General features: G+C 43.7%; 1 protein-coding gene across 1 annotated transcript in view; it reads right to left on the bottom strand.

The window, feature by feature from the left end:
* NAA15 (N-alpha-acetyltransferase 15, NatA auxiliary subunit) overlaps nt 1–18907 on the bottom strand; it is a 91466-nt gene that overhangs the window by 66640 nt on the left and 5919 nt on the right. The window contains exons 2-5 of the mRNA XM_077476922.1: nt 9020–9104; nt 8793–8897; nt 8393–8550; nt 7743–7877 (exon numbers count right to left, since the gene is read on the bottom strand). Of these exons, the coding sequence (XP_077333048.1) occupies nt 7743–7877; nt 8393–8550; nt 8793–8897; nt 9020–9104 (483 nt within the window). The remainder of the gene's footprint in view (nt 1–7742; nt 7878–8392; nt 8551–8792; nt 8898–9019; nt 9105–18907) is intronic.

The raw sequence follows: 18907 nt of genomic DNA, 5'->3' as shown, positions 1-18907 counted from the left end.
CACTGGAGAATGCGTCTGGCTACCACCATCAAACGAGGACTTCTGGTTCCTCCTTGTTTGTTTATGTATGCTACAGCCGTCGTATTGTCTGAACGGACTTGTAGATGGTGACCCTGTATTGCGGGGTGGAAAGCTAGAACAGCTCTCAGGATTGCTGTTAGTTCTTTCCAATTGGAAGAGAAACATTTCTCCTCCGGGGTCCACTTGTCCTGGACCCAGCTTGAGCCTAGGTGGGCTCCCCAGCCCCAACTGCTCGCATCCGTTGTTAGTGTTGAAGTGATAGGAAGGACCCAATGAACCCCTTTGTTTAGGTTCTCCCTGTCCTTCCACCACCAGAGGGAGCGTTTTACCCTTGAGGGGATCGATACCTCCTCCTCCAGATCTCTGCCTTTTAATTGTTCTAACAGAAAACCCTGAAGTTCTCTTTGATGGAACCTGGCCCATTGTACGGCTGGAATGGCTGCCGTCATAAGACCTAAGACCGACATTACTTCCCTCACCGTACACTTGGGGCTGCATTGAAGAAAAGATATTCTCTGCCACAGATTCAAAATCTTTTCTTCCGGCAGTATAATTTTCTGATCTACAGACTTGATCCAGTACCCCAGATACAGGATCTCCTGTGTTGGGGTTGTCTTGGATTTCTCCTGACTGACAATCCACCCTAATCGACTCAGACTGAGTTGAGTCAATTCTAGGTCCTGAGAAAGACGACTCTCTGAGTGGGCTGTTAGGAGCAGATCGTCTAGGTAGGGGATAATTGAGACTGATTGAAGCCTCAGAGGAACTAAAGCCTCTCCGAGAACCTTGGTAAAGATTCTCGGAGAGGATGATAGACCGAAGGGAAGTGCTCTGCACTGAAAGTGGTAAACCTTTGTGTCTATCTGCACTGCCATTCGAAGAAATTTCTGGCATTCCTCCCTTATTGGAATGTGCAGATAAGGATCCCTTAGGTCCAGGGTTGCCATAAATGTCTCTTTCTGCAGGAGATTCTTTATGGAATAAATGGACTCCATCCGAAATCTCTTGTAACGGATGGAGCGATTCAGTGGACGGAGGTTCATAATTAGTCTGAATCTCCCTGACGGTTTTCTTACCACAAAGATGTGCGAGTAAAAACCGTCCCCTTGTTCCTGAATAGGGACTGGTGTCAATACTTCTTGATCTACCATTTCCCCTATTAGTAAAGGTAAGGCCCTGGCCTTTTCTGAGTGACTTGGAAGCTTTGTCACCAGAAACTTGGAAGGAGGGTTGCTGTGAAATTCCAGCGCATGACCCCTTTTTATTATATTTAAGACAAACTCGTTCGAGGTTGTCTCTTCCCATTGAGGAAGAAATTTGCTTAATCTTCCTCCCACAGGAACCCTGACGTCACTGGGGTTTGGGATCCTGATTGGGGCGGCTAAACAGTATGCCCCCTTTTCCTTTCCCTTTATGTCCCGACCAATGCTTTTTGGGGGTTGAACTCTTCTCTGATTTAGAGGGTTCCTTAAAGGGACGAAAAATTTTTCTTTGAAAATTTTTCTTTTTTGCGGGAAAGGTTTTCTTTTTGTCCGCCGTCCTTTCTAAGGCGGAGTCTAATTCAGGCCCGAAGACTAAGTCTCCTGTAAAAGGGACGCTGCACAGGCGGGTTTTAGACGCCGTGTCTCCCCCCCAGGTTTTCATCCATACTGACCTCCTTGCTGCCACTGAAAGTGCTGCAGATTTAGCCGTAAATTTAACGGAGTCCGTGGAGGCGTCAGAGATGAAACTGGTGGCCTTAAAAAGCATAGGGAAGGATTTCAAAAGCTCCCCCCTAGGAGTGCCTGCCTTTAAGTGTTCTTGTAGTTGCGATAACCAGAACTCCAGGTTTCTAGCTACACAGGAAGTGGCTAGAGCTGGTTTTAAGCCTGCCATAGAGGCATCCCAGGCCCTCTTTAAGACAATGTCTGTTCTCCTGTCCATGGGATCTTTCAGGTGGCCCATATCCTCAAAGGCCAGATCAGCCTGCTTTGAGATTTTGGACAGAGGGGCGTCTAGTTTTGGATTTTTATTCCAGACCGCCTCTGGGCTCTCATCAAAAGGGAACCTTCTCTTAAGGGATTTAGGAAAGAAAACCTTCTTGTCTGGTTCAGACCACTCCTTAAGGACAAGGTCAGAAAGCACCTTATGTATAGGGAAAACCCTTGCTTTCTTTTTCCCCAGAGCCTCATACATTTGATCATGTCTGGATAACTGAGTTTCTTCCTCCTCAATTTCCAGCGTATCATAGATAGCCCCCATTAGCTCATCTACTTCCTCGAGAGATAATCTATATTTTGAGGCTTTAGATGCTGCTTGATCCTCTTCCTGACCCGAGTCAGTGTCAGAGGATTCGGGACTAATCAACGTGGGGCTAGGCTCCCTGACCATACGGGGCTCCCCTGAGCTGGGTGTTGTAAGGCATGGTGAGGATGAGATTATAGTTGTTTTACTCGTGGAGGCAGCTGCAGCTGATCCCACGTCAGTGATTAACTCCCGGAGGGACTTAAAGGTCGACGCCATTTCCTCTTTAAAGGAGCCCAAAAACTTTGCTAAAGGGGAATCTGCCTCAGATTTAAGCAAGCTTGCAATGCATTGCTTGCATAGGGCTTTGTTAGAGCCCGAGGACAACCTATTCCCACAATTAGGGCACTTTTTGCGGCCTGTCTTGTCTTCCCTTGGCATCTCTTTAGCCTGAAAATAAGAAGACAAAAGGATTTCTTAGCGTCAGCACCATGTCCCTCTTAGAATCACCACTAACAAACAACCTCACTGTGAGTAAACCGCCACCGTGGGGTACTACAGGGCCCAGCCTACAAACACCACCACTCCACCAGAGTAATAGCATGCCCAGCAGCCTACCTGGGTTTGGCTGGTGCCTGTCTCCGCCGGAGTATCCTGGGGAATAGCCTCCATGGTCCCCCTCTGACGCTCCGAATCCCGCCGCTAATCCGGTATAGCTGGACGCTGGTCGGGCTTCACAGGCACAGCGCTGGCTCTCCCTCTCCTCCTTGTACCCTTAGAGACCCGGAACCGGAAGTCTCGGCACGCAGTGATGACGCGGTTCCGCCGGAAGTGAACGCTCGGCGTCTCCGACCCCCTGCAACGAGGAGGGAAGATGGAAGGTTCCACTCACCACTCCTGGGGGAAACCGGCGTCATTCTGCCCCTGGCCACCTCGGCACTGGAAGGAGGAGGGTAACGGGTCTGCTCCGGTTCAGCTGGACGGTACCCGAGCCAAAGAAAAAAGGTATGGACCCAAACTGCAGCCATAAACCAGGACCCGGTCCCTTAGGCTTGCAGATTCTCAGGCAGCCCCTGAGAGGGGCCTCCAGGTTCCTGGCAACATGTTCCTCCGACGGAGGAAACACAAATGACTGACCAGGGACCTGAGGGACCGCCTTTTGAACTGTGGCAATGTGTTTCCTGTGTCGATGGGAGGAGCTCCATCTCTCAAGGGCTGTCCTGGAAGAACACTTGGGAAAATGTATTGACGATTTAGTCGATTAAATCGAAAACCGTTGCAGAAGACCAAAAAGGGACTAAAATGCCATTTAACCACTTCAGCTCCAGAAGAATTAAGCCCCTTCCTGACCAGAGCACTTTTTGCGATTCGGCACTGCACCGCTTTAACCAACAATTACACAATCATGCGACGTGGCTCCCAAACAAAAATTGACGTCCTTTTTTCCCCCACAAATAGAGATTTCTTTTGGTGATATTACCTCTGCGGTTTTAATTCTTCAATTTCGAAAAAAAAAAAAAGCATTATTTTTTACTTTTGCTATGATAAATATCCCCCAAAAATATATAAAATAAACTATTTTTTCCCTCAGTTTAGGTCGATACGTATTCTTCTATTTTTGGTAAAAAAAAAGAAAAAAATAAATACACACCACAATAAGCGAAAATAGGGTATAGTTTTATGGCATTTTTATTACTATATAGATATATAAAAAAATTTTTTTAAAGGCAGGCGATCAGAGCATTTTATTGTGACTGAGACATTATATCGGACATTTTTGGGACCAGTCATTTATACAGTAATCAGTCCTATTCAAAAGCACCGATTCCTGTGTAAATGACACTGGTAGTGAAGGGGTTAACCAATACGTGGCAGTGTAGGGTTAAGAGTGTCCTAGGGGCATCTTGCTAACTGTGGGGGGCATGTCTGTTTTACAGATCACTGATCTCTGCTCCAGTCACCGGGAGCAGAGATCTGTGTCACTGTTCTTAGGCAGAACAGGGAGATGCTTGTTTACTTTAGCATATTCCCGTTCTTCCTCTCTGTGAGGCGTTTGCGGGTATCTCCGCGGCGATCAAATCCACGGGACCCGCGACCGGTCTCTTGGAGTTTCCCCCCTTAAAGGGAAATGTACAGGTTCGTGCCCTTCTGCCGACGTATATCGGCGGGAAGCGGTTAAGGCTCTATGCACACTGGAGCTCATAACCGGCCGTTTTTTGGAGTTTGGGCATTATTATTTTTTATTTTATTTATTTAATTTTATTGTTTAAGAGCCCATAAACTCCACGTTATCCTATGTGTCCATGCACACATGGACCTTTTTTTGTAGCTTTTATCAGCAGTGGAGTTTATGGGCTGTTCTCTGAACTCCATAAAATCGCGTTCAAAGTGCTGTTTTTCTGACCACAAAAAAAGCTAAAAACACTAAACGCGCGTTAATTATCGTTCTGCGTTCTATTTTTTTTAATAAATAATTTTTATTTATAGTAGTATTATAGCAATCTAGCGACCAGAAAAAGCTTTTGAGATCCAGTCAAAAGACAGACCTATGCAGTGTACACCGGACTTTCCAGCAGACTAGGTCCGACGGTCTTCCCGACTGCTTTTTCCGCGGAGTTCCAACTGACTTTCCGAACGACCGGACTTAGCCACACACAATCACACTAAAGTCTGACGGATTCGAATGTGATGACATATGACCAGACTAGAATAAGGAAAGTTCATAGCCAGTAGCTGCCCTAGCGTGGGTTTTCGTCCGTCGGACTAGCATACAGAGGAACAGATTTTTCCACCGGAAATATTTGAAACATGTTCTAAATCTAAAGGCAGTCTGATTTTGACAGCAAAGGTCCGATGAACCCACACACGATCAAATTGTCGGATGGATTTATTCCATCAGACCTCTGTTGTCGAAAAGTCCGGCCATGCGTACACAGCATAAAACTAAAATTTTCTGCCAAAATTAACACTGATGATAGGTACTCCTTATGGCAGGGGTGTCCAAACTTTTCAAAGAGGGCTAGATTTGATGAAGTGAACATGCACGAGGGCCAACCATTGAACCATTAAAATTCGGTCTGTGTGTCCGTCCGAGCACTAACACACTGCCCAGCAAGAATTGTCTTGCCTTTGTCGCGCTCGTTCCCGACACACAGACGAATGCTCTGCACTTTAGGGGTACCGATAATTCTTAATGGTACCACACATTGGAAAACATGGGGTGCTTTTGGTTCAGTGAAAAAAAAAAAAAAAAAAATAATAAAAAAAAAAAAAAAAGCTCGGGGACTCCTTTCCCTGCATTTTTGTGGGTAGGGAAGCCCATTGAAATGAATGGGCTGCCCTACACACAGCCACACAGATGTGAACCAAGGGCTTGTTCACATGTCAGGTTGGAGGGGCAGTAAAACCCCATGGTTAAGCGGTTTTTACCACCCCCAACTTCTCCCCCTTTAGCTGCAGAGGGAGCAGCTGAGGGTGTACACATGCTGTGGCTGCAGCTGGAGGTATACCCAGGGTGAATGGGCCTGCACTTCAACCACCCCGCAACTGTGTGGATTGCACAGTTGCGGTATAGTGATGCTGTATTTACGGGCTTAAAACAGGTGGTGAGGAAGCAACATAATGCCTCTTTACCGCCTTTCAAATGCCTCTCAAAAGTGATGTGCATGGATTGCTTTTCCCAGGAGCAGCAGTCCTGGCAGCTATCACACACAACCCCTACAAAAGCAGTTCTGATGGTACAGGAATGGGGGGGGTTTCGGATTAAAAGTAACTTACAGACAAATGCATGCATACACATACATGCACATACATACAGACACACGCACACAGACATCCATACAGACACATGAATAAAGCACTTTTAAAACTAATCTAGCTTTTAGCTTAGTACAGTACCTTTCCAGCTTCCTCGTTCAGCTGGGTACTGCGCTATAGGGGGAAGCAGAGAGCACAGCACATTCCCCTGCATTTTACTTTCACTTTTGAGGCTGACAAAGCTTCTCACAGTGCAGATGTACAGCTCGGCAGGGGATCGGCTCATCTGACAGCCCTGATAGCCAGGCGGGCCGTTCAAAACCGGACCGCGGGCCGGACTTTGGACATGCCTGCCTTATGGAGTCTATTAGATCACACAAAGATCAGTATGTGATCAAATTCTTTAATTTTTTTTTTTTAAATAACACTGTGTACATCCGTGGGAAACAGAAAGTAATGAAAATGGTCGTTGCTCCCGGGTCTGCTAGACCATAGAGGTGATCAGAAGTGTGCAAAAGCAGCTAAAGCCAAACAGAAATCACATATGGACTCTGGAGGAGAGGGAATGGATGCAGTCTTGTGGCTCCTGCATTCCAAGTTAACAGGGCTGATTTTTTTTCCATTAAACTTTGGCATACTTCCCTGGATAAGGACGAAGAAGCCACCCCTGAACGTAAGGTTTAAACAAGATTTTCACTCAGCCTACCCCCCCCCCCCCCCCCCCCCAAAAAAAAAAAAAGAAACCACACACAACATACTAGTTACTGTACATGCCACGTGGACTCCAACGTTGTCTTGCTTGATAATAAAAAGGAAGGAGAACTTTTGTAATGTCCCCCTATTTTAAGGAGATCCGGCACATGCGCAGACACCCCACGAGTCTCCCATGGGTTGTATGCTCCTGTATGACATCTTGCAAACAGCTCCTGGAACGGCTATACCATACAATTCAAGAGGCAGTTTGCGAACTATTGCATATGCGCACCCATGCCGTGGGGTCTTGTCTGAGAACTGGTAGATAATAAGCTAGCTAGGCCCACAGGACTGCTGCTCTTGTGCTTATTGAAAAAAAAAGAAAAAAAAAAAGAAAAAAAAAAAAAAAATCGGATAGTCATTGACTAATCGAAAAAATAATCGATAGATTAGTCGACAAATTAATCGTTAGTTGCAGCTCTAGTGCACAACGACACATTAAAGGCTGACCCTGCATCTTCCTCTCCAGAGGGTCAATGTATGACCTTCCAAGGCGATGTAGACTACCGACTGATCTGGAAAAATGCAAACCAAGCCTGGCAGCTCTGCAACAATTTAAGAAACTTGCTATTAGAAAACATTATAAAAAAATGAAAAGTGCTGCCATACTTCTAATTTTTTATACTGTTTTTCTGTGGGAGCACATTAGTGACAGCTGCAGCAATTGTAGGTTTATTATCCAGGTAATCTGCATATTAACGTGTCACTATTTTATTTCATATTAGAAAACATTATCTTGATAAAAAGGTAGAAAAATTAAGTAGCAGCTTGCTCTGTTCAGAGGAGAGAAGACATCTGTTCTAGGACATTAGCAAAAACCTGAGGCATGCTGGAATTGGAAGGGGTTATATACTAGGCTATCCTTACAGCTTTGTTTTAGCAGTGTTCAATCTCTTGAAGGCAACCATACCCAATGTTTCTGAATCATTTCAACCTGTGTCACTTAATAAACAATTAAGAAAGTAATAAAACTCAATCACATGCAATACCTGCTGGGTCTTCCGAAATTCCTCAAGGATCTTTGCAGCCATCTCGTAGTCTTCAAGCAAATGGTACGCAATAGCATAACCAATCCAAGATGCCCTCTGTGCCGGCCTCAATTGCAGCAACTGGTACCTGGTTTCCTGCAAATCAAGAAAAATGTGCACATAAAGCTGAAGTTTTATCCAATTTCCCTGGTTCCTCCCCTCCCCACGTCATCAACACTATAACATTTTTAAATAAAATCTTTTCGTTGTCATTACATAGCTTATTTAGGACCCAATGATGTCATCACTGGGGGACAGTCAGGCTGGGGAGACAAGAATCAGATGATGATAGACATCCTCCAGCCAGGATATAAAGTGGGCTCTACCCGACTTCCTGCAGCTTTTATAGCACATTTGAAAAGCTCACATCTTGCGCTGAAATAAGTAATTTCAGTGGTGGAGCCTATAAAACAGTTCAAGACTGAATAGAAGCCTGCAGATGGCATTTAAAATATTATAACTATTATATAAAAAAATTTTTAAATGTAAGAATTCCAAAAGGGTTTATTTCTTATCCTAATAATCTAAAGGCACTTTTTCACTGAGGTAGAGACTGTTAGATACATAATGCTGGTATTGGTGCACTACAAAATTGTAAAAATTGTACATACCCGGTAACCCTCAAGGTCTCGCATTTGGATTTGAAGCAGAGAGAGATCCCTAAGGATCTGGAGATTGTCTTTGTCCCATTTCAATGCATTTCTATAACACTTGATGGCTTCATCATACTTTTTATCGGATCTTTGTAATAATCCATATACATGCCAGCCTTAACAGACGAGTTAAGAAAGATTCCACTCAATATACACAGTTATACACACACACACAAGCTTTTTATCACAGCTATGCCCAATAATAAAAATAGGAAAGCACCTATAAAAATGGTGGACAGTTTAATTAAGGCAATTAGTGCATACCAAAAGCAGAACCTGAAGGTCACTTTGAAGAATTATATAAGCTTTGTTACCAAGAATACAACTTGGACAGGATTATATGGTGTACAAAGGATACAGACATGACTCTTTAGATCGTTTCTTAGTCCTCTTCGTACAAGATCATAAGCATCTTCTTTCTTCCCAAGACAATTTAAAGTCAATCCTTTCATTGCCAGAGTTTCTGAGGAGACAAATTGTAGATTTAGTGATCCTGTTGGTTGCATTTATTGCAACTAGATAATGAAATTGTATTCTTAGACCAGTAAAACACAAATACACAGAGAACACTTCATCAATACTTACCCCCATGTTCAGCAAATTTGGGATTGGAAAGTATCTGCTTACAAAACTTCAACCCATTTCGATATTGCTTGTGTTCATAACATCGCTGAATAAAAGAGAATTGAAAACATTCAGCTACACAATAAAGTTTCAAACAATCTAATACGTTCACACAACACAAACTAGGAACACACAAAACCTAAAACACTATTGACGTTACAGTTTATTTAAACCTAAACTTTAGCTCAACACTAAACTGATCTTATTTGCTCTCTTATGGTCTGTTAAAGAGGAAGTAAACCCTGATGGGTTTACTTCCTCTTTTTTTCCCTGCAAAGGTAAAGCATAATGGACTACTATGCATCGCATAGTAGCTCATTATGTGTCACTTACCTGACACAGGAGCCAGCGAAGTCGCCGCTGTCACCTGTAGTCCGCCGCATCCATCTTGGTTGTGGCGTCTCTCGCAGCTCCGACGAATGACAGCGGAGAAGCCGCGATGACGTCACTCCCGCGCATGCGCACGGGAGTCGCGTCTCGGAGCTCCGACGCTGCCATTCGCCGGAGCCGCGATGACGTCACTCCCGCGCATGCGCACGGGAGTAGACAAATTTGGCAAATCCATTCTTGGACTTGCCGCATTTAGTGCGCCTGCGCGCCGCTGTCTACGGCGCATGCGCCGTAGACAGCGGTGCCCATTTTCGGGCAAATATCTCCTAAACCATATAGGTTTAGGAGATATTACTTGGACCTACAGGTAAGCCTTAATCTAGGCTTACCTGTAGGTCAAAGTTGTTTGGAAGGGTTTACTTCCATTTTAAACTACATGGCAAGGAAAAATTCATAACATTTAGTATATTCCTGTAATACACACTTCCTGTTTTATTTCCCCGATTAACCCTTTCACTACCAGAGTATTTATTCCCCACAAAGGTTGAAACATATCACACAATATTTGTGTAATGGTCTATCAAATCTACATTTTCAATACACCACACAATTTCCTTTAGATTTACCAAAATGAAGGGCCCTTTCAGGACGCCGTGTCCATTTACATCCAACTCTGAGGTATGAAAACAAAAAATGGAAAGGGTTTTAAATTTTTTAAACCTAAATGTGATGGATTGGAGATAAAACGATGTAAACTGACTCATGTCCCTTTACATGTGCATGCCCAAAGACCTAACATGGGTCTGCTCAGCAGAGAGGATTTGTTTTGCTATGATTCAGCTAGAGATCCATTTATTCCATCACTGATGAGGGAACTGGGTGCAGTTTGTCTGAAAGTACCCTAAAGCGGAACTCCACCCAAAAATGGGAAGATCTGCTTGTTTGCAACCTTCCCCCCTCCACTGTCACACTTGGCACTTTTGGGGGGGGGGGGGGTTGACAGATTCCTGCTCACCCTTGCGGCTCAGATCGCCATAACTTGACCCCCCCCCCCCCGCAGTCTTCTGGGACACATCACAGGTCCCAAAAGACTACAGGAGATTTCACAAGATGGAGTGTAACGCCTGCAGAATCGCCTCAGGTATGGACACCGCTGGACAGGTTAGGGTCAATAAATATATATATATATATATATATATATATATATATATATATATATAGATATATATATATAGATATATATATATACTCACCTCTTTAAAGTTTATTTGTGCACACAAACTTCTTTTTTAAATACATAAAAATCAAAAAGGAGTCTGTGCTGAGTAGTTATGAAATATGTCAGACCGCCAAATGTTGCGTACCTGCAAAACCGATAAATACAAAATGATGTCCTTACAACGTATTAGTGTAGAGCTGCCTGTAAATGAGGGGCCTAAAATGATTGCTCTCACATGTACAATGGTGTTATGCAATTGTTGTTTACATGTACCCCCATGTGTGCATTTATGTTCAAATGCATGCGCACAAGGTAGGGGTGCTTCAAATTTCTTTGTTAGATTTTGATTGTTTTTTATCCACTTACATGTATTGCTATCACAAAGAACTAACCCCATCTGTAATAACATTGGGCTGATGACTGGTACTGAATTATGAAGACATCAGGGGTCCCTCAACTGCAGCCAATGGAGAACAGATTGTGCTTGATCTGCCATTTACCCATTCTATCCGGGATACACAAAAATGTGTATTTCAAAGGACAGAACAATTCTCGTCGTTATAATTAATATCATGAAAATAGACAATGTCTTGCACTTAGATTGAAAGAGATAACGCAATGTGAAAACAATAAAAATAGAACTGGTCTTTCCACCCCCGGCAGTTGCATCCATTTAGAAACTTCAAGCTCTCTAGAAAAAACTGGCTCAGCAAGTATAAAATGCTCCTGCAACTGACAATGCTGAACAAAACTCCTAAAAGAGCAACAATGCTCAAACAGGTTTTGAAATATGGCTTAACCATAATTCCGTTTTACTGGAACTTGAGGTCCAAGCTAAAATCTCCTGAAATTAATTGCTGATAAACAGAACCTGAGTGCTAACAACTGCTCCCTATGGTACATGCCAGAAAGCAACAAGAAACTGTAATTTATTGGACTCAATTGCACTATTGCATTATATGGTATTAATTGCATCTACATGCTTTCACCATAGGGAGCAACAGAAGTTTCTATTTATACTCATCTTTCCCACCATCTGTTCCCAGAAGCTTCCCTATCTGGAAGAGCTCCAGGCACCAGAAAAATGTCTTACATCCGACACTCTTCCAGGTGTGTCTGATGCCATTGGCTCCTGCTGCTGTCAGTCAAATCCTGTGAGGAGAGAGGAGGCGTGGGTGAGCTGCATTATGGATGCACACAGCCCAGCTCGGAAGTGTGCCCGCACATGTGCCCTCATAGCACACAGCTTGCTATGGGGGCACATGCAAGGAAGGAAGAACAGACACCGACAGGGGACTCCAGAAGAGGAGGCAAGAAATGGCTCGGTGTAATAACCTTGCACATATATAACCTTGCATATATATGCCCTTTTTATTTTTGGAAAAACAAAAAACTCAAAGACTCCAGTATCACTTTAAAGCCAAACTCTGGGAATTTAGCCACTTTTATAACTGTGCAGACACACCGAGTTAAGTCCAACGAGGTGCAAGCCACCTGTGCGCTTCATTTTAGAACATTTTATGGTTTATGGCGTCTGGTGGATACACTCCAAGGCTGAGGGGAGAGCTGCAGTGTGATCATACACAGCTTCTCAGCCCACCCGCTCCATTCACAGAAGTAACTATCTTAACATTTATAGGTGTTTTTTGTGCCTGATGCTATCTTTGCTAGCAGTAAAAACATCTCCTTGGAGAAGCTAGGACATAATGCACAGTTATGCCCTGTGGCCGAGCCGCTGCCATACATGCTCACACTCAAGCAATGCACTCTGCCAGGACCCAGCTAAGGGGACTTTTGCCAGTGGTCATGGCCCTCCCCGGTCACTGAAAACAATGGAAGCACCAGACCAGGAGAAGGCACAGTAGGTTAACAAATGTCCTGTCCCAAAGGAAGGAGCTCTGTGTCTCAGAAAAAAAAAAAAAAAGAAGAATACACCAGAGAGAGAGAGTAGGGTGAATAGGTGAAATGGACCATAAGATTTGTTGCCCCGTCATATAGATAAGAGTAAACAACAAGGAGAGGATGAATAAAAATTCTCTGTGTCCAAGGAGTTGTTCCAAACAGAGCCAACACTAATGCACTTCAGCCTACCGAGGCCTTACTCACAGTTGATACGGTTGTACGATTGTAAGTTGCAGTGCCATTATCTTGCATGTGTGTATTCGTTGCCCTGTAGCGCTACTTGAGAAATTATGAAGTGTCTTGGTTTACAGTTTCTTGTGAGTGGGAAGAGCCTGAGGGGGGATGCTGAGAGATTAGTTGTTCAGACCCGCCTTGCCTTTGACAGCAGCAGGCTGATTTTATGGCTGCTTTTAGTCTGAATAGCAGCTATGAAATCCACCCACTGGTTGATCCACAAACAAGGCAGTCTTAATTGGGAACTAGTCTCAGACTTCCCCATAAGACTATCGATCCAACAACAAAACTCCTCAGCTATGCATTCATCTGTGTGACAGGCACAGCAGCTGGGCAGGGGCCTCAGCATTACCGAGTTGCACTTATGAGGTTGTGTTTAGCAAGGACATGTTTACAACAATTGTAGTGTTAAGAGGTGACAGAATTCTTCAGCGTGTTTACTAAAGAGTGACAATCTACGGATTCCAGCAACGGTGTTGGATATTCTTTTGACCATAACCTAAGAAAAAAGTGTTAGTTGCCAATTACAGAATATCAGAGTAAGTTCACTTTTCTGAAGGCAACAACCTTTTCCTGTTTTGGGACAGCTTCTATACATTGGTCCCTTCAAATTTTAATAATGCAATCGTTACCAAAGACCATCACAGAAAATGAATGTAAGCTTCCAGTGTTTGCCGTTCTGGGCACATCAGAGTTTCCAAAACCTTTAGAGCAGTGGTCATCAACCCCGTCCTCAGGGCCCACCAACAGGCCAGCTTTTATGTATTACATTGGGGAGATGCAGACTAGAATACTGCAATCATTGAGCAGCAAATGAGATCAACTGTGATGTATTTCACTTATCTTGCAAACCTGGCCTGTTAGTGTCCATTCACACTGAGGCAACTTTGGATCCGACGAAGTGGTCCCAAGTTGCTTCAAGTCGCGCAACATGATAAAATCAATGTAAGTGAATGAGAGCCGTCTTAATGTACACTACTGAAGTCGCTCCGACTTCAGAAAAGGTTCCTGTACTACTTCAATACGACTTCTAAGCAACTTGTACCCATTGATTTCAATGGAAGTTGCCTCCAAGTCGGATCCCCTGTCTTAACTGAAGCAACTTTCCAGGAAGTAAAAATAGTTTTCTAGGCACATCCCTCCCTCCCACAGAGCGGATTATTATGTGATTGGCCACTGGCAAAGTCCCCTGTCCTGGAGGCAACTTCAAGTTGCCTTGTAAGTTGCTTCAAGTTGTGCTGTGATTCATACTCAAGTCGTCCAAGTTGCCTCCCAAAGTCTCACTGGAAGTCGTGTTGCCCCTGTGTGAATGGGCTCTTATTTAGTGGGCCCCCCGAGGACAGGGTTGATTACCACTGCTTTAGAGGATTTCAATAATAAGGTTTGTGCACTATGTTTCCTTCTGCCACAGTCATTATCAGGGTGCAACATGCACTTTTACGTACTTTCAGTAACTTTACATTATGTAAACTACCGCAGGAAGAGAAAGAATCACTGTGAAGGGTGTTAGAACACAATTCCCTATATTCCCCAGGTAACCTGGCAAAATTGGCGAAGTTTAAAGGCATTAAAAGCACAAGTCACAATTTTACACACCTTTTAACCTTCTTGCGCCCGTGCTATAGCCGAATAGCAGGTACAGCGCAGACCTTAATTACCGGGAGGCCGTCAATAAATGTCCTCCCGTGCATGAGCTGCCCGTCTCAATGAGACTCAGCTGATCACAGATCGTGTAAGGGGCCAATCCCAGCTCCTTAATGTGATCAGCTGTCCGCCAATGACAGCTGATCACGTGATGTAAACAAAAGATCAGTAATCTGCCTTTTTTTCTGCTTGTAATGACAGCACGAGCAGAAAAAAAAACAAAAAAAAAAAACAAACAATCACCTGCTAGTGTCAGAGGGACAGCGGTCTCGAAGAGACCCCACCCAAGTATCTGTGCCCACCAGTGCCACCTGCCAGTGTACCTGTGCCACCTATCAATGCCCAGTGCTGCCAGTGTCACCTAGCAGTGGCCAACAGTGCAGCCTCATCAGCGCACATCAATGAAGGAAAAAAATTACCAGTTTGCAAAAAAAATAAAAAAAAGGAGGGAAAGAAAAATGAACAAACATGTTATACTTACCTCCTCTGTGCAGTTGGTTTTGCATAGGGCATCCTGGATCCTCCTCTTCTATGGTCCCTCTTTGCTGTTCATGGCCCCTCCCCCCCGTTCAGTACTTGCTATGGGGGCACCCGAGGCGGGTCACAGCTCGGTGTGTCCATTCAGACACTGAACCCCAACCCTCTTCTCTTCTGATTGGCTAACTGACTGATTGACAGGAGCAGGAGCCAATGGCGCTGCTGCTGTGTCGCAGCCAATCGGGAGAGTCCCTGGGGGCTAAGACACTCATAATCCCGCAACAGTAAAATCTGTCTTTATATACAGGCATAGAATGCTTGTTATATATTCACTGTCGCACCTAAGGGGTTAATCCTCTGCATTGTGTAAAAAGGCTGTTTTAACCTATATGCATAGATCCTTCCCTTCCTGCATTGTCTATCTTGGGAAGGCCAGCTAACACACAGGCAGTGGCCAACCTGCACATGCTCAGTTGTGTCTTTTATGCTGGAGAAAACATTTACTTGTTTTCAGACATAGGCGGTCACATGATATTGGCATCACACTTGGGCATGTATACAGTGGAAATCTCCTCCTACCTCAACTCTCAGGTAATTGATCACTGACCATGGTATACAGATCAGCCAAAAAGGTATATAGTGGCAATATTTGAATGTAAAAAGAAGATTTATAAGGTGTGGGCACTGCGGGGGCAGATTAACAATTTTCATATTACTGGGTTTAGTAACACTTTAATGCATAGAATGCATTAAGATAAAAAAAAAAAAACCTTCTGCCTTTACAACTCCTTTAACCACTTCAGCCCTGGAAGAAGATTTTACCCCCTTCCTGACGAGAGCACTTTTTTACAATTTGGCACTCTATTACTTAAAACTGACAATTGGGTGGTTGTACGCTGTACCCACAAATAGAGCTTTCTTTTGGTGGTATTTGATCACCTCTGCGGTTTTTAGTTTTTGAGCTACAAACAAAAAAGCAACAATTAAAAAAAATATATATATCGCCCAAAAAAGTTTTAAAAATGTCTTCATCAGTCTAGTCCAATATTTATTCTTCTACATGTTTTTGCTAAAAATCGCAATACGCGTATATTGATTGGTTTGCGCAAAATTTATAGTCTGCAAACTATGGGAAAGATTTATGGCATTTTTTATTTTTTTTAACTAGTAATGGCAGTGATGTGCAATTTTTAGCGGTACTGCGACATACAGATCGTAGACTTTTGACACTTTTTTAGGACCATTGGCATTTATACAGCGATCAGTGCTATAAAAATGCACTGATTACTGTGTAAATGTCACTGGCAGGTAAGGGGTTAACACTATGGGGGTGATCAAGGGGCTAATTGTTCTCCCTCAGTGTGTTCTAACTGTACGGGGATAGGATTGACTAGGACCAGAGACATAGTTTTTCCTACTTAGTAGGAACAAACGATATGGCTCCTCTCCTCTGACAGCACAGGGGTTTGTGTGTTTACACACAATCGTGCCTGCCGGCCACATACATCACGTTTCCCTACATGCAGCGGGTGCATGCCCTCTGGTGGCCAAAAAAGAGGTAGGACGTGCCTGTACAGAATTTCACCCAGGAGAGCCACTGTGCCACAGCATATCTGTGTGACGTGTTCGGGAACCGGTTAAAGCTTACCTGTAGGTACAAGGAAAATCCAAATGTGCACAGTTTAAGAGATATTCAGTGTTCCTGTAGCCCGGCGCATGTGCTCTGAATTGACGGCATACGCACGCTGTCCTTTCAAAACAATCCCGTGCATGCGTCACTCACAGGAGTGACGCATGCACGGGTGTGCTATCATCTGGGCTCGGCAATTCGAATGGCAGAGCCTGGAAGAAAGACTGGGTGAAGATAGAAGCCCTGTAAGCGCCACTGGAGGGGTTATGCCCTTATCTGGCAGGGGTAACTTTTTCGTTTTTTTAATGTCTGAATTCACTGTATTTTTAAATAGCACTGCAATCACTCTTTAAAATTAGCCAACTATAATAACCTCCATATTAGCATTATATTTTGGGAGAAGAAAATGCAGTCACGTAAGACTTTCACAATTTAATGAATTGCATAGTTCTCTAAAGCTGGCCATAGGTCAGTTTTTTCATGTACCCAGCAGGTTGAAAAAAAAAAAAAAGTGACCCGATTCCCCCATTTAATGTAGATGAGGGAATCCTCCCCGGTGTCGTATTCTGGACAGTGGGGAAACTTCCCTGCCATCAGAATACAACGACTGGCGCTGATCAATACTTTCCAACAGACTGGTTGAACAAAAGTTCATTGATAGATCAACCTACATTCAAGCACAGTGGCCATACATGGCCAGCCTAATAAATGGAGCTTGCCGACTGAAGGACAGAGCCAAGAAAATGAGCTCAGTAGTGAGCTGCTGTACCTTTACTAAACAGTGTCTTGACCAAGCTGTAGTGCTTGTTTGTAATGCACAAATGTAAATGTTCAAGACCTTGTATAGTAACTGGCAGGGGTGTCTGGATTAGAAAATGATTTTCAAGTGGTAGTAAACTCTTCCTGATAATTTTCCCCAATATAAAGCATTAATAAGCACTTAACTGATCGCTGTGTGTTAATTTCAACCTTGTCATTTTGTCTGTAATCTGTCCTGTTTCTTCTGCTTACACCACCAGTGCATATTTGCCTCTGTTTACGGCATGCTCATTGCGTCAGTGCTTTGTCTACGGCACAGCTCCGAGATACCACGAGACTTCATTTACAATCATAAGCACGCTTGCTCCGATTCGCAGGACATGGTTGCCATAGTAATCCCGCAATGAAAACAAGGCATGGCTAAACTATTACTGCACTTGCACGAGATTACATACTTGGATAAGATGAAAGGGTGGAAGTACAGCTAACCTCAGTCATGGAAGACAGTTATGATGGCAGCAGCTGCTCCCAAAAAGAAACATTTAAAAAAAAAAAAAAACATTTAAAGTAAGAAACATGCGCAGGGGCTTAATATTAACGTTAAATGTTTTCAAAAGCTTAACTGTACTAATTTAAAGCGGTAGTAAACCCCCTGACTTTTTTTTTGGACCTGCAAAGGAAAAGGCATAATGAGCTAGTATGCACCACATACTAGCTCATTATGAAATACTTACCATAAAACGAGGCCCCGACATCTGGCCGATCCACGCCGAGGGAGCTGACATGTTCCCTCGGCGTGTCTTTCGAGTTTTGCGGCTCCGGCGCAGTGATTGGCCAGAGCAGCGATATCGTCACTCCCGCGCATGTGCGTGGGAGATTTCTTCCCAGCAGGGTCCGGCGTCTGCCGGACTTTCAGCCGGGAATCTCCAGCGTACATGCGCCGCTGCAGTCAGTGGCGCTTTGCCAGGGGAATATCTCCTAAACCGTACAGGTTTAGAGATTTTTTTTTTTTTTTTTTTACCTACAGGTAAGCCTTATTATAGGCTTTCCTGTAGGTAAAAAGTTATAAAAATGACTATCCAACCACTTTAAAAAGGAGTGTTGGAGTTTACTATCGCTTTAAGAGAATCACTTTTACTATCAAATAAGATGGTTTACAAATATCAATGTTGACTATGTATTTAGCACTTTGCTAAAGTGATTCAAACAAATTATGAGGGTGGTGGAGAAAAAAAAAAAAAAAAAAGTGCTGAAACTGCATTCCTAAAAACACAGGAAAGCTTGTGTCTGCCTCCCATGGGAGGTGCATGAACAGAAGCATAATGTTCCTATACCAGCTTGAAGCAAGGCACCAGTTTGGAATTGATGCAGGTCATAGCCTGCAAGAATTCACAGCTAAAATGCTGAGCCAACACCACAACTGTACCAACCAGCTGAGGAACAAGCAGCTCAGGTTACCAATTTAAAAAATGCACAACTTGTTAAAACATAGGAAAAAGTATTTCCTTTCTCCAGCAACATTATATTTGACTAGTTAAAATATTCTAGAGTGCCTTCACAATGGCCATGTACATTTTGCTGAGCAGGGGATCAGTGAATCTGAGCTAAACAGCAGGCAGATGTAAACAAATGTGCATCAGTTTACATAACACTA

Source organism: Lithobates pipiens, unplaced genomic scaffold (assembly GCF_037356315.1).
Source record: "Lithobates pipiens isolate NorthernLeopardFrog02 unplaced genomic scaffold, aLitPip1_a1.2 Scaffold_13, whole genome shotgun sequence".
NCBI classification, from domain to species: Eukaryota; Metazoa; Chordata; class Amphibia; order Anura; family Ranidae; genus Lithobates; species Lithobates pipiens.
The sequence above is the reverse complement of the archived record's forward strand: the minus strand, read 5'-3'. Positions and strand labels throughout refer to the sequence as shown.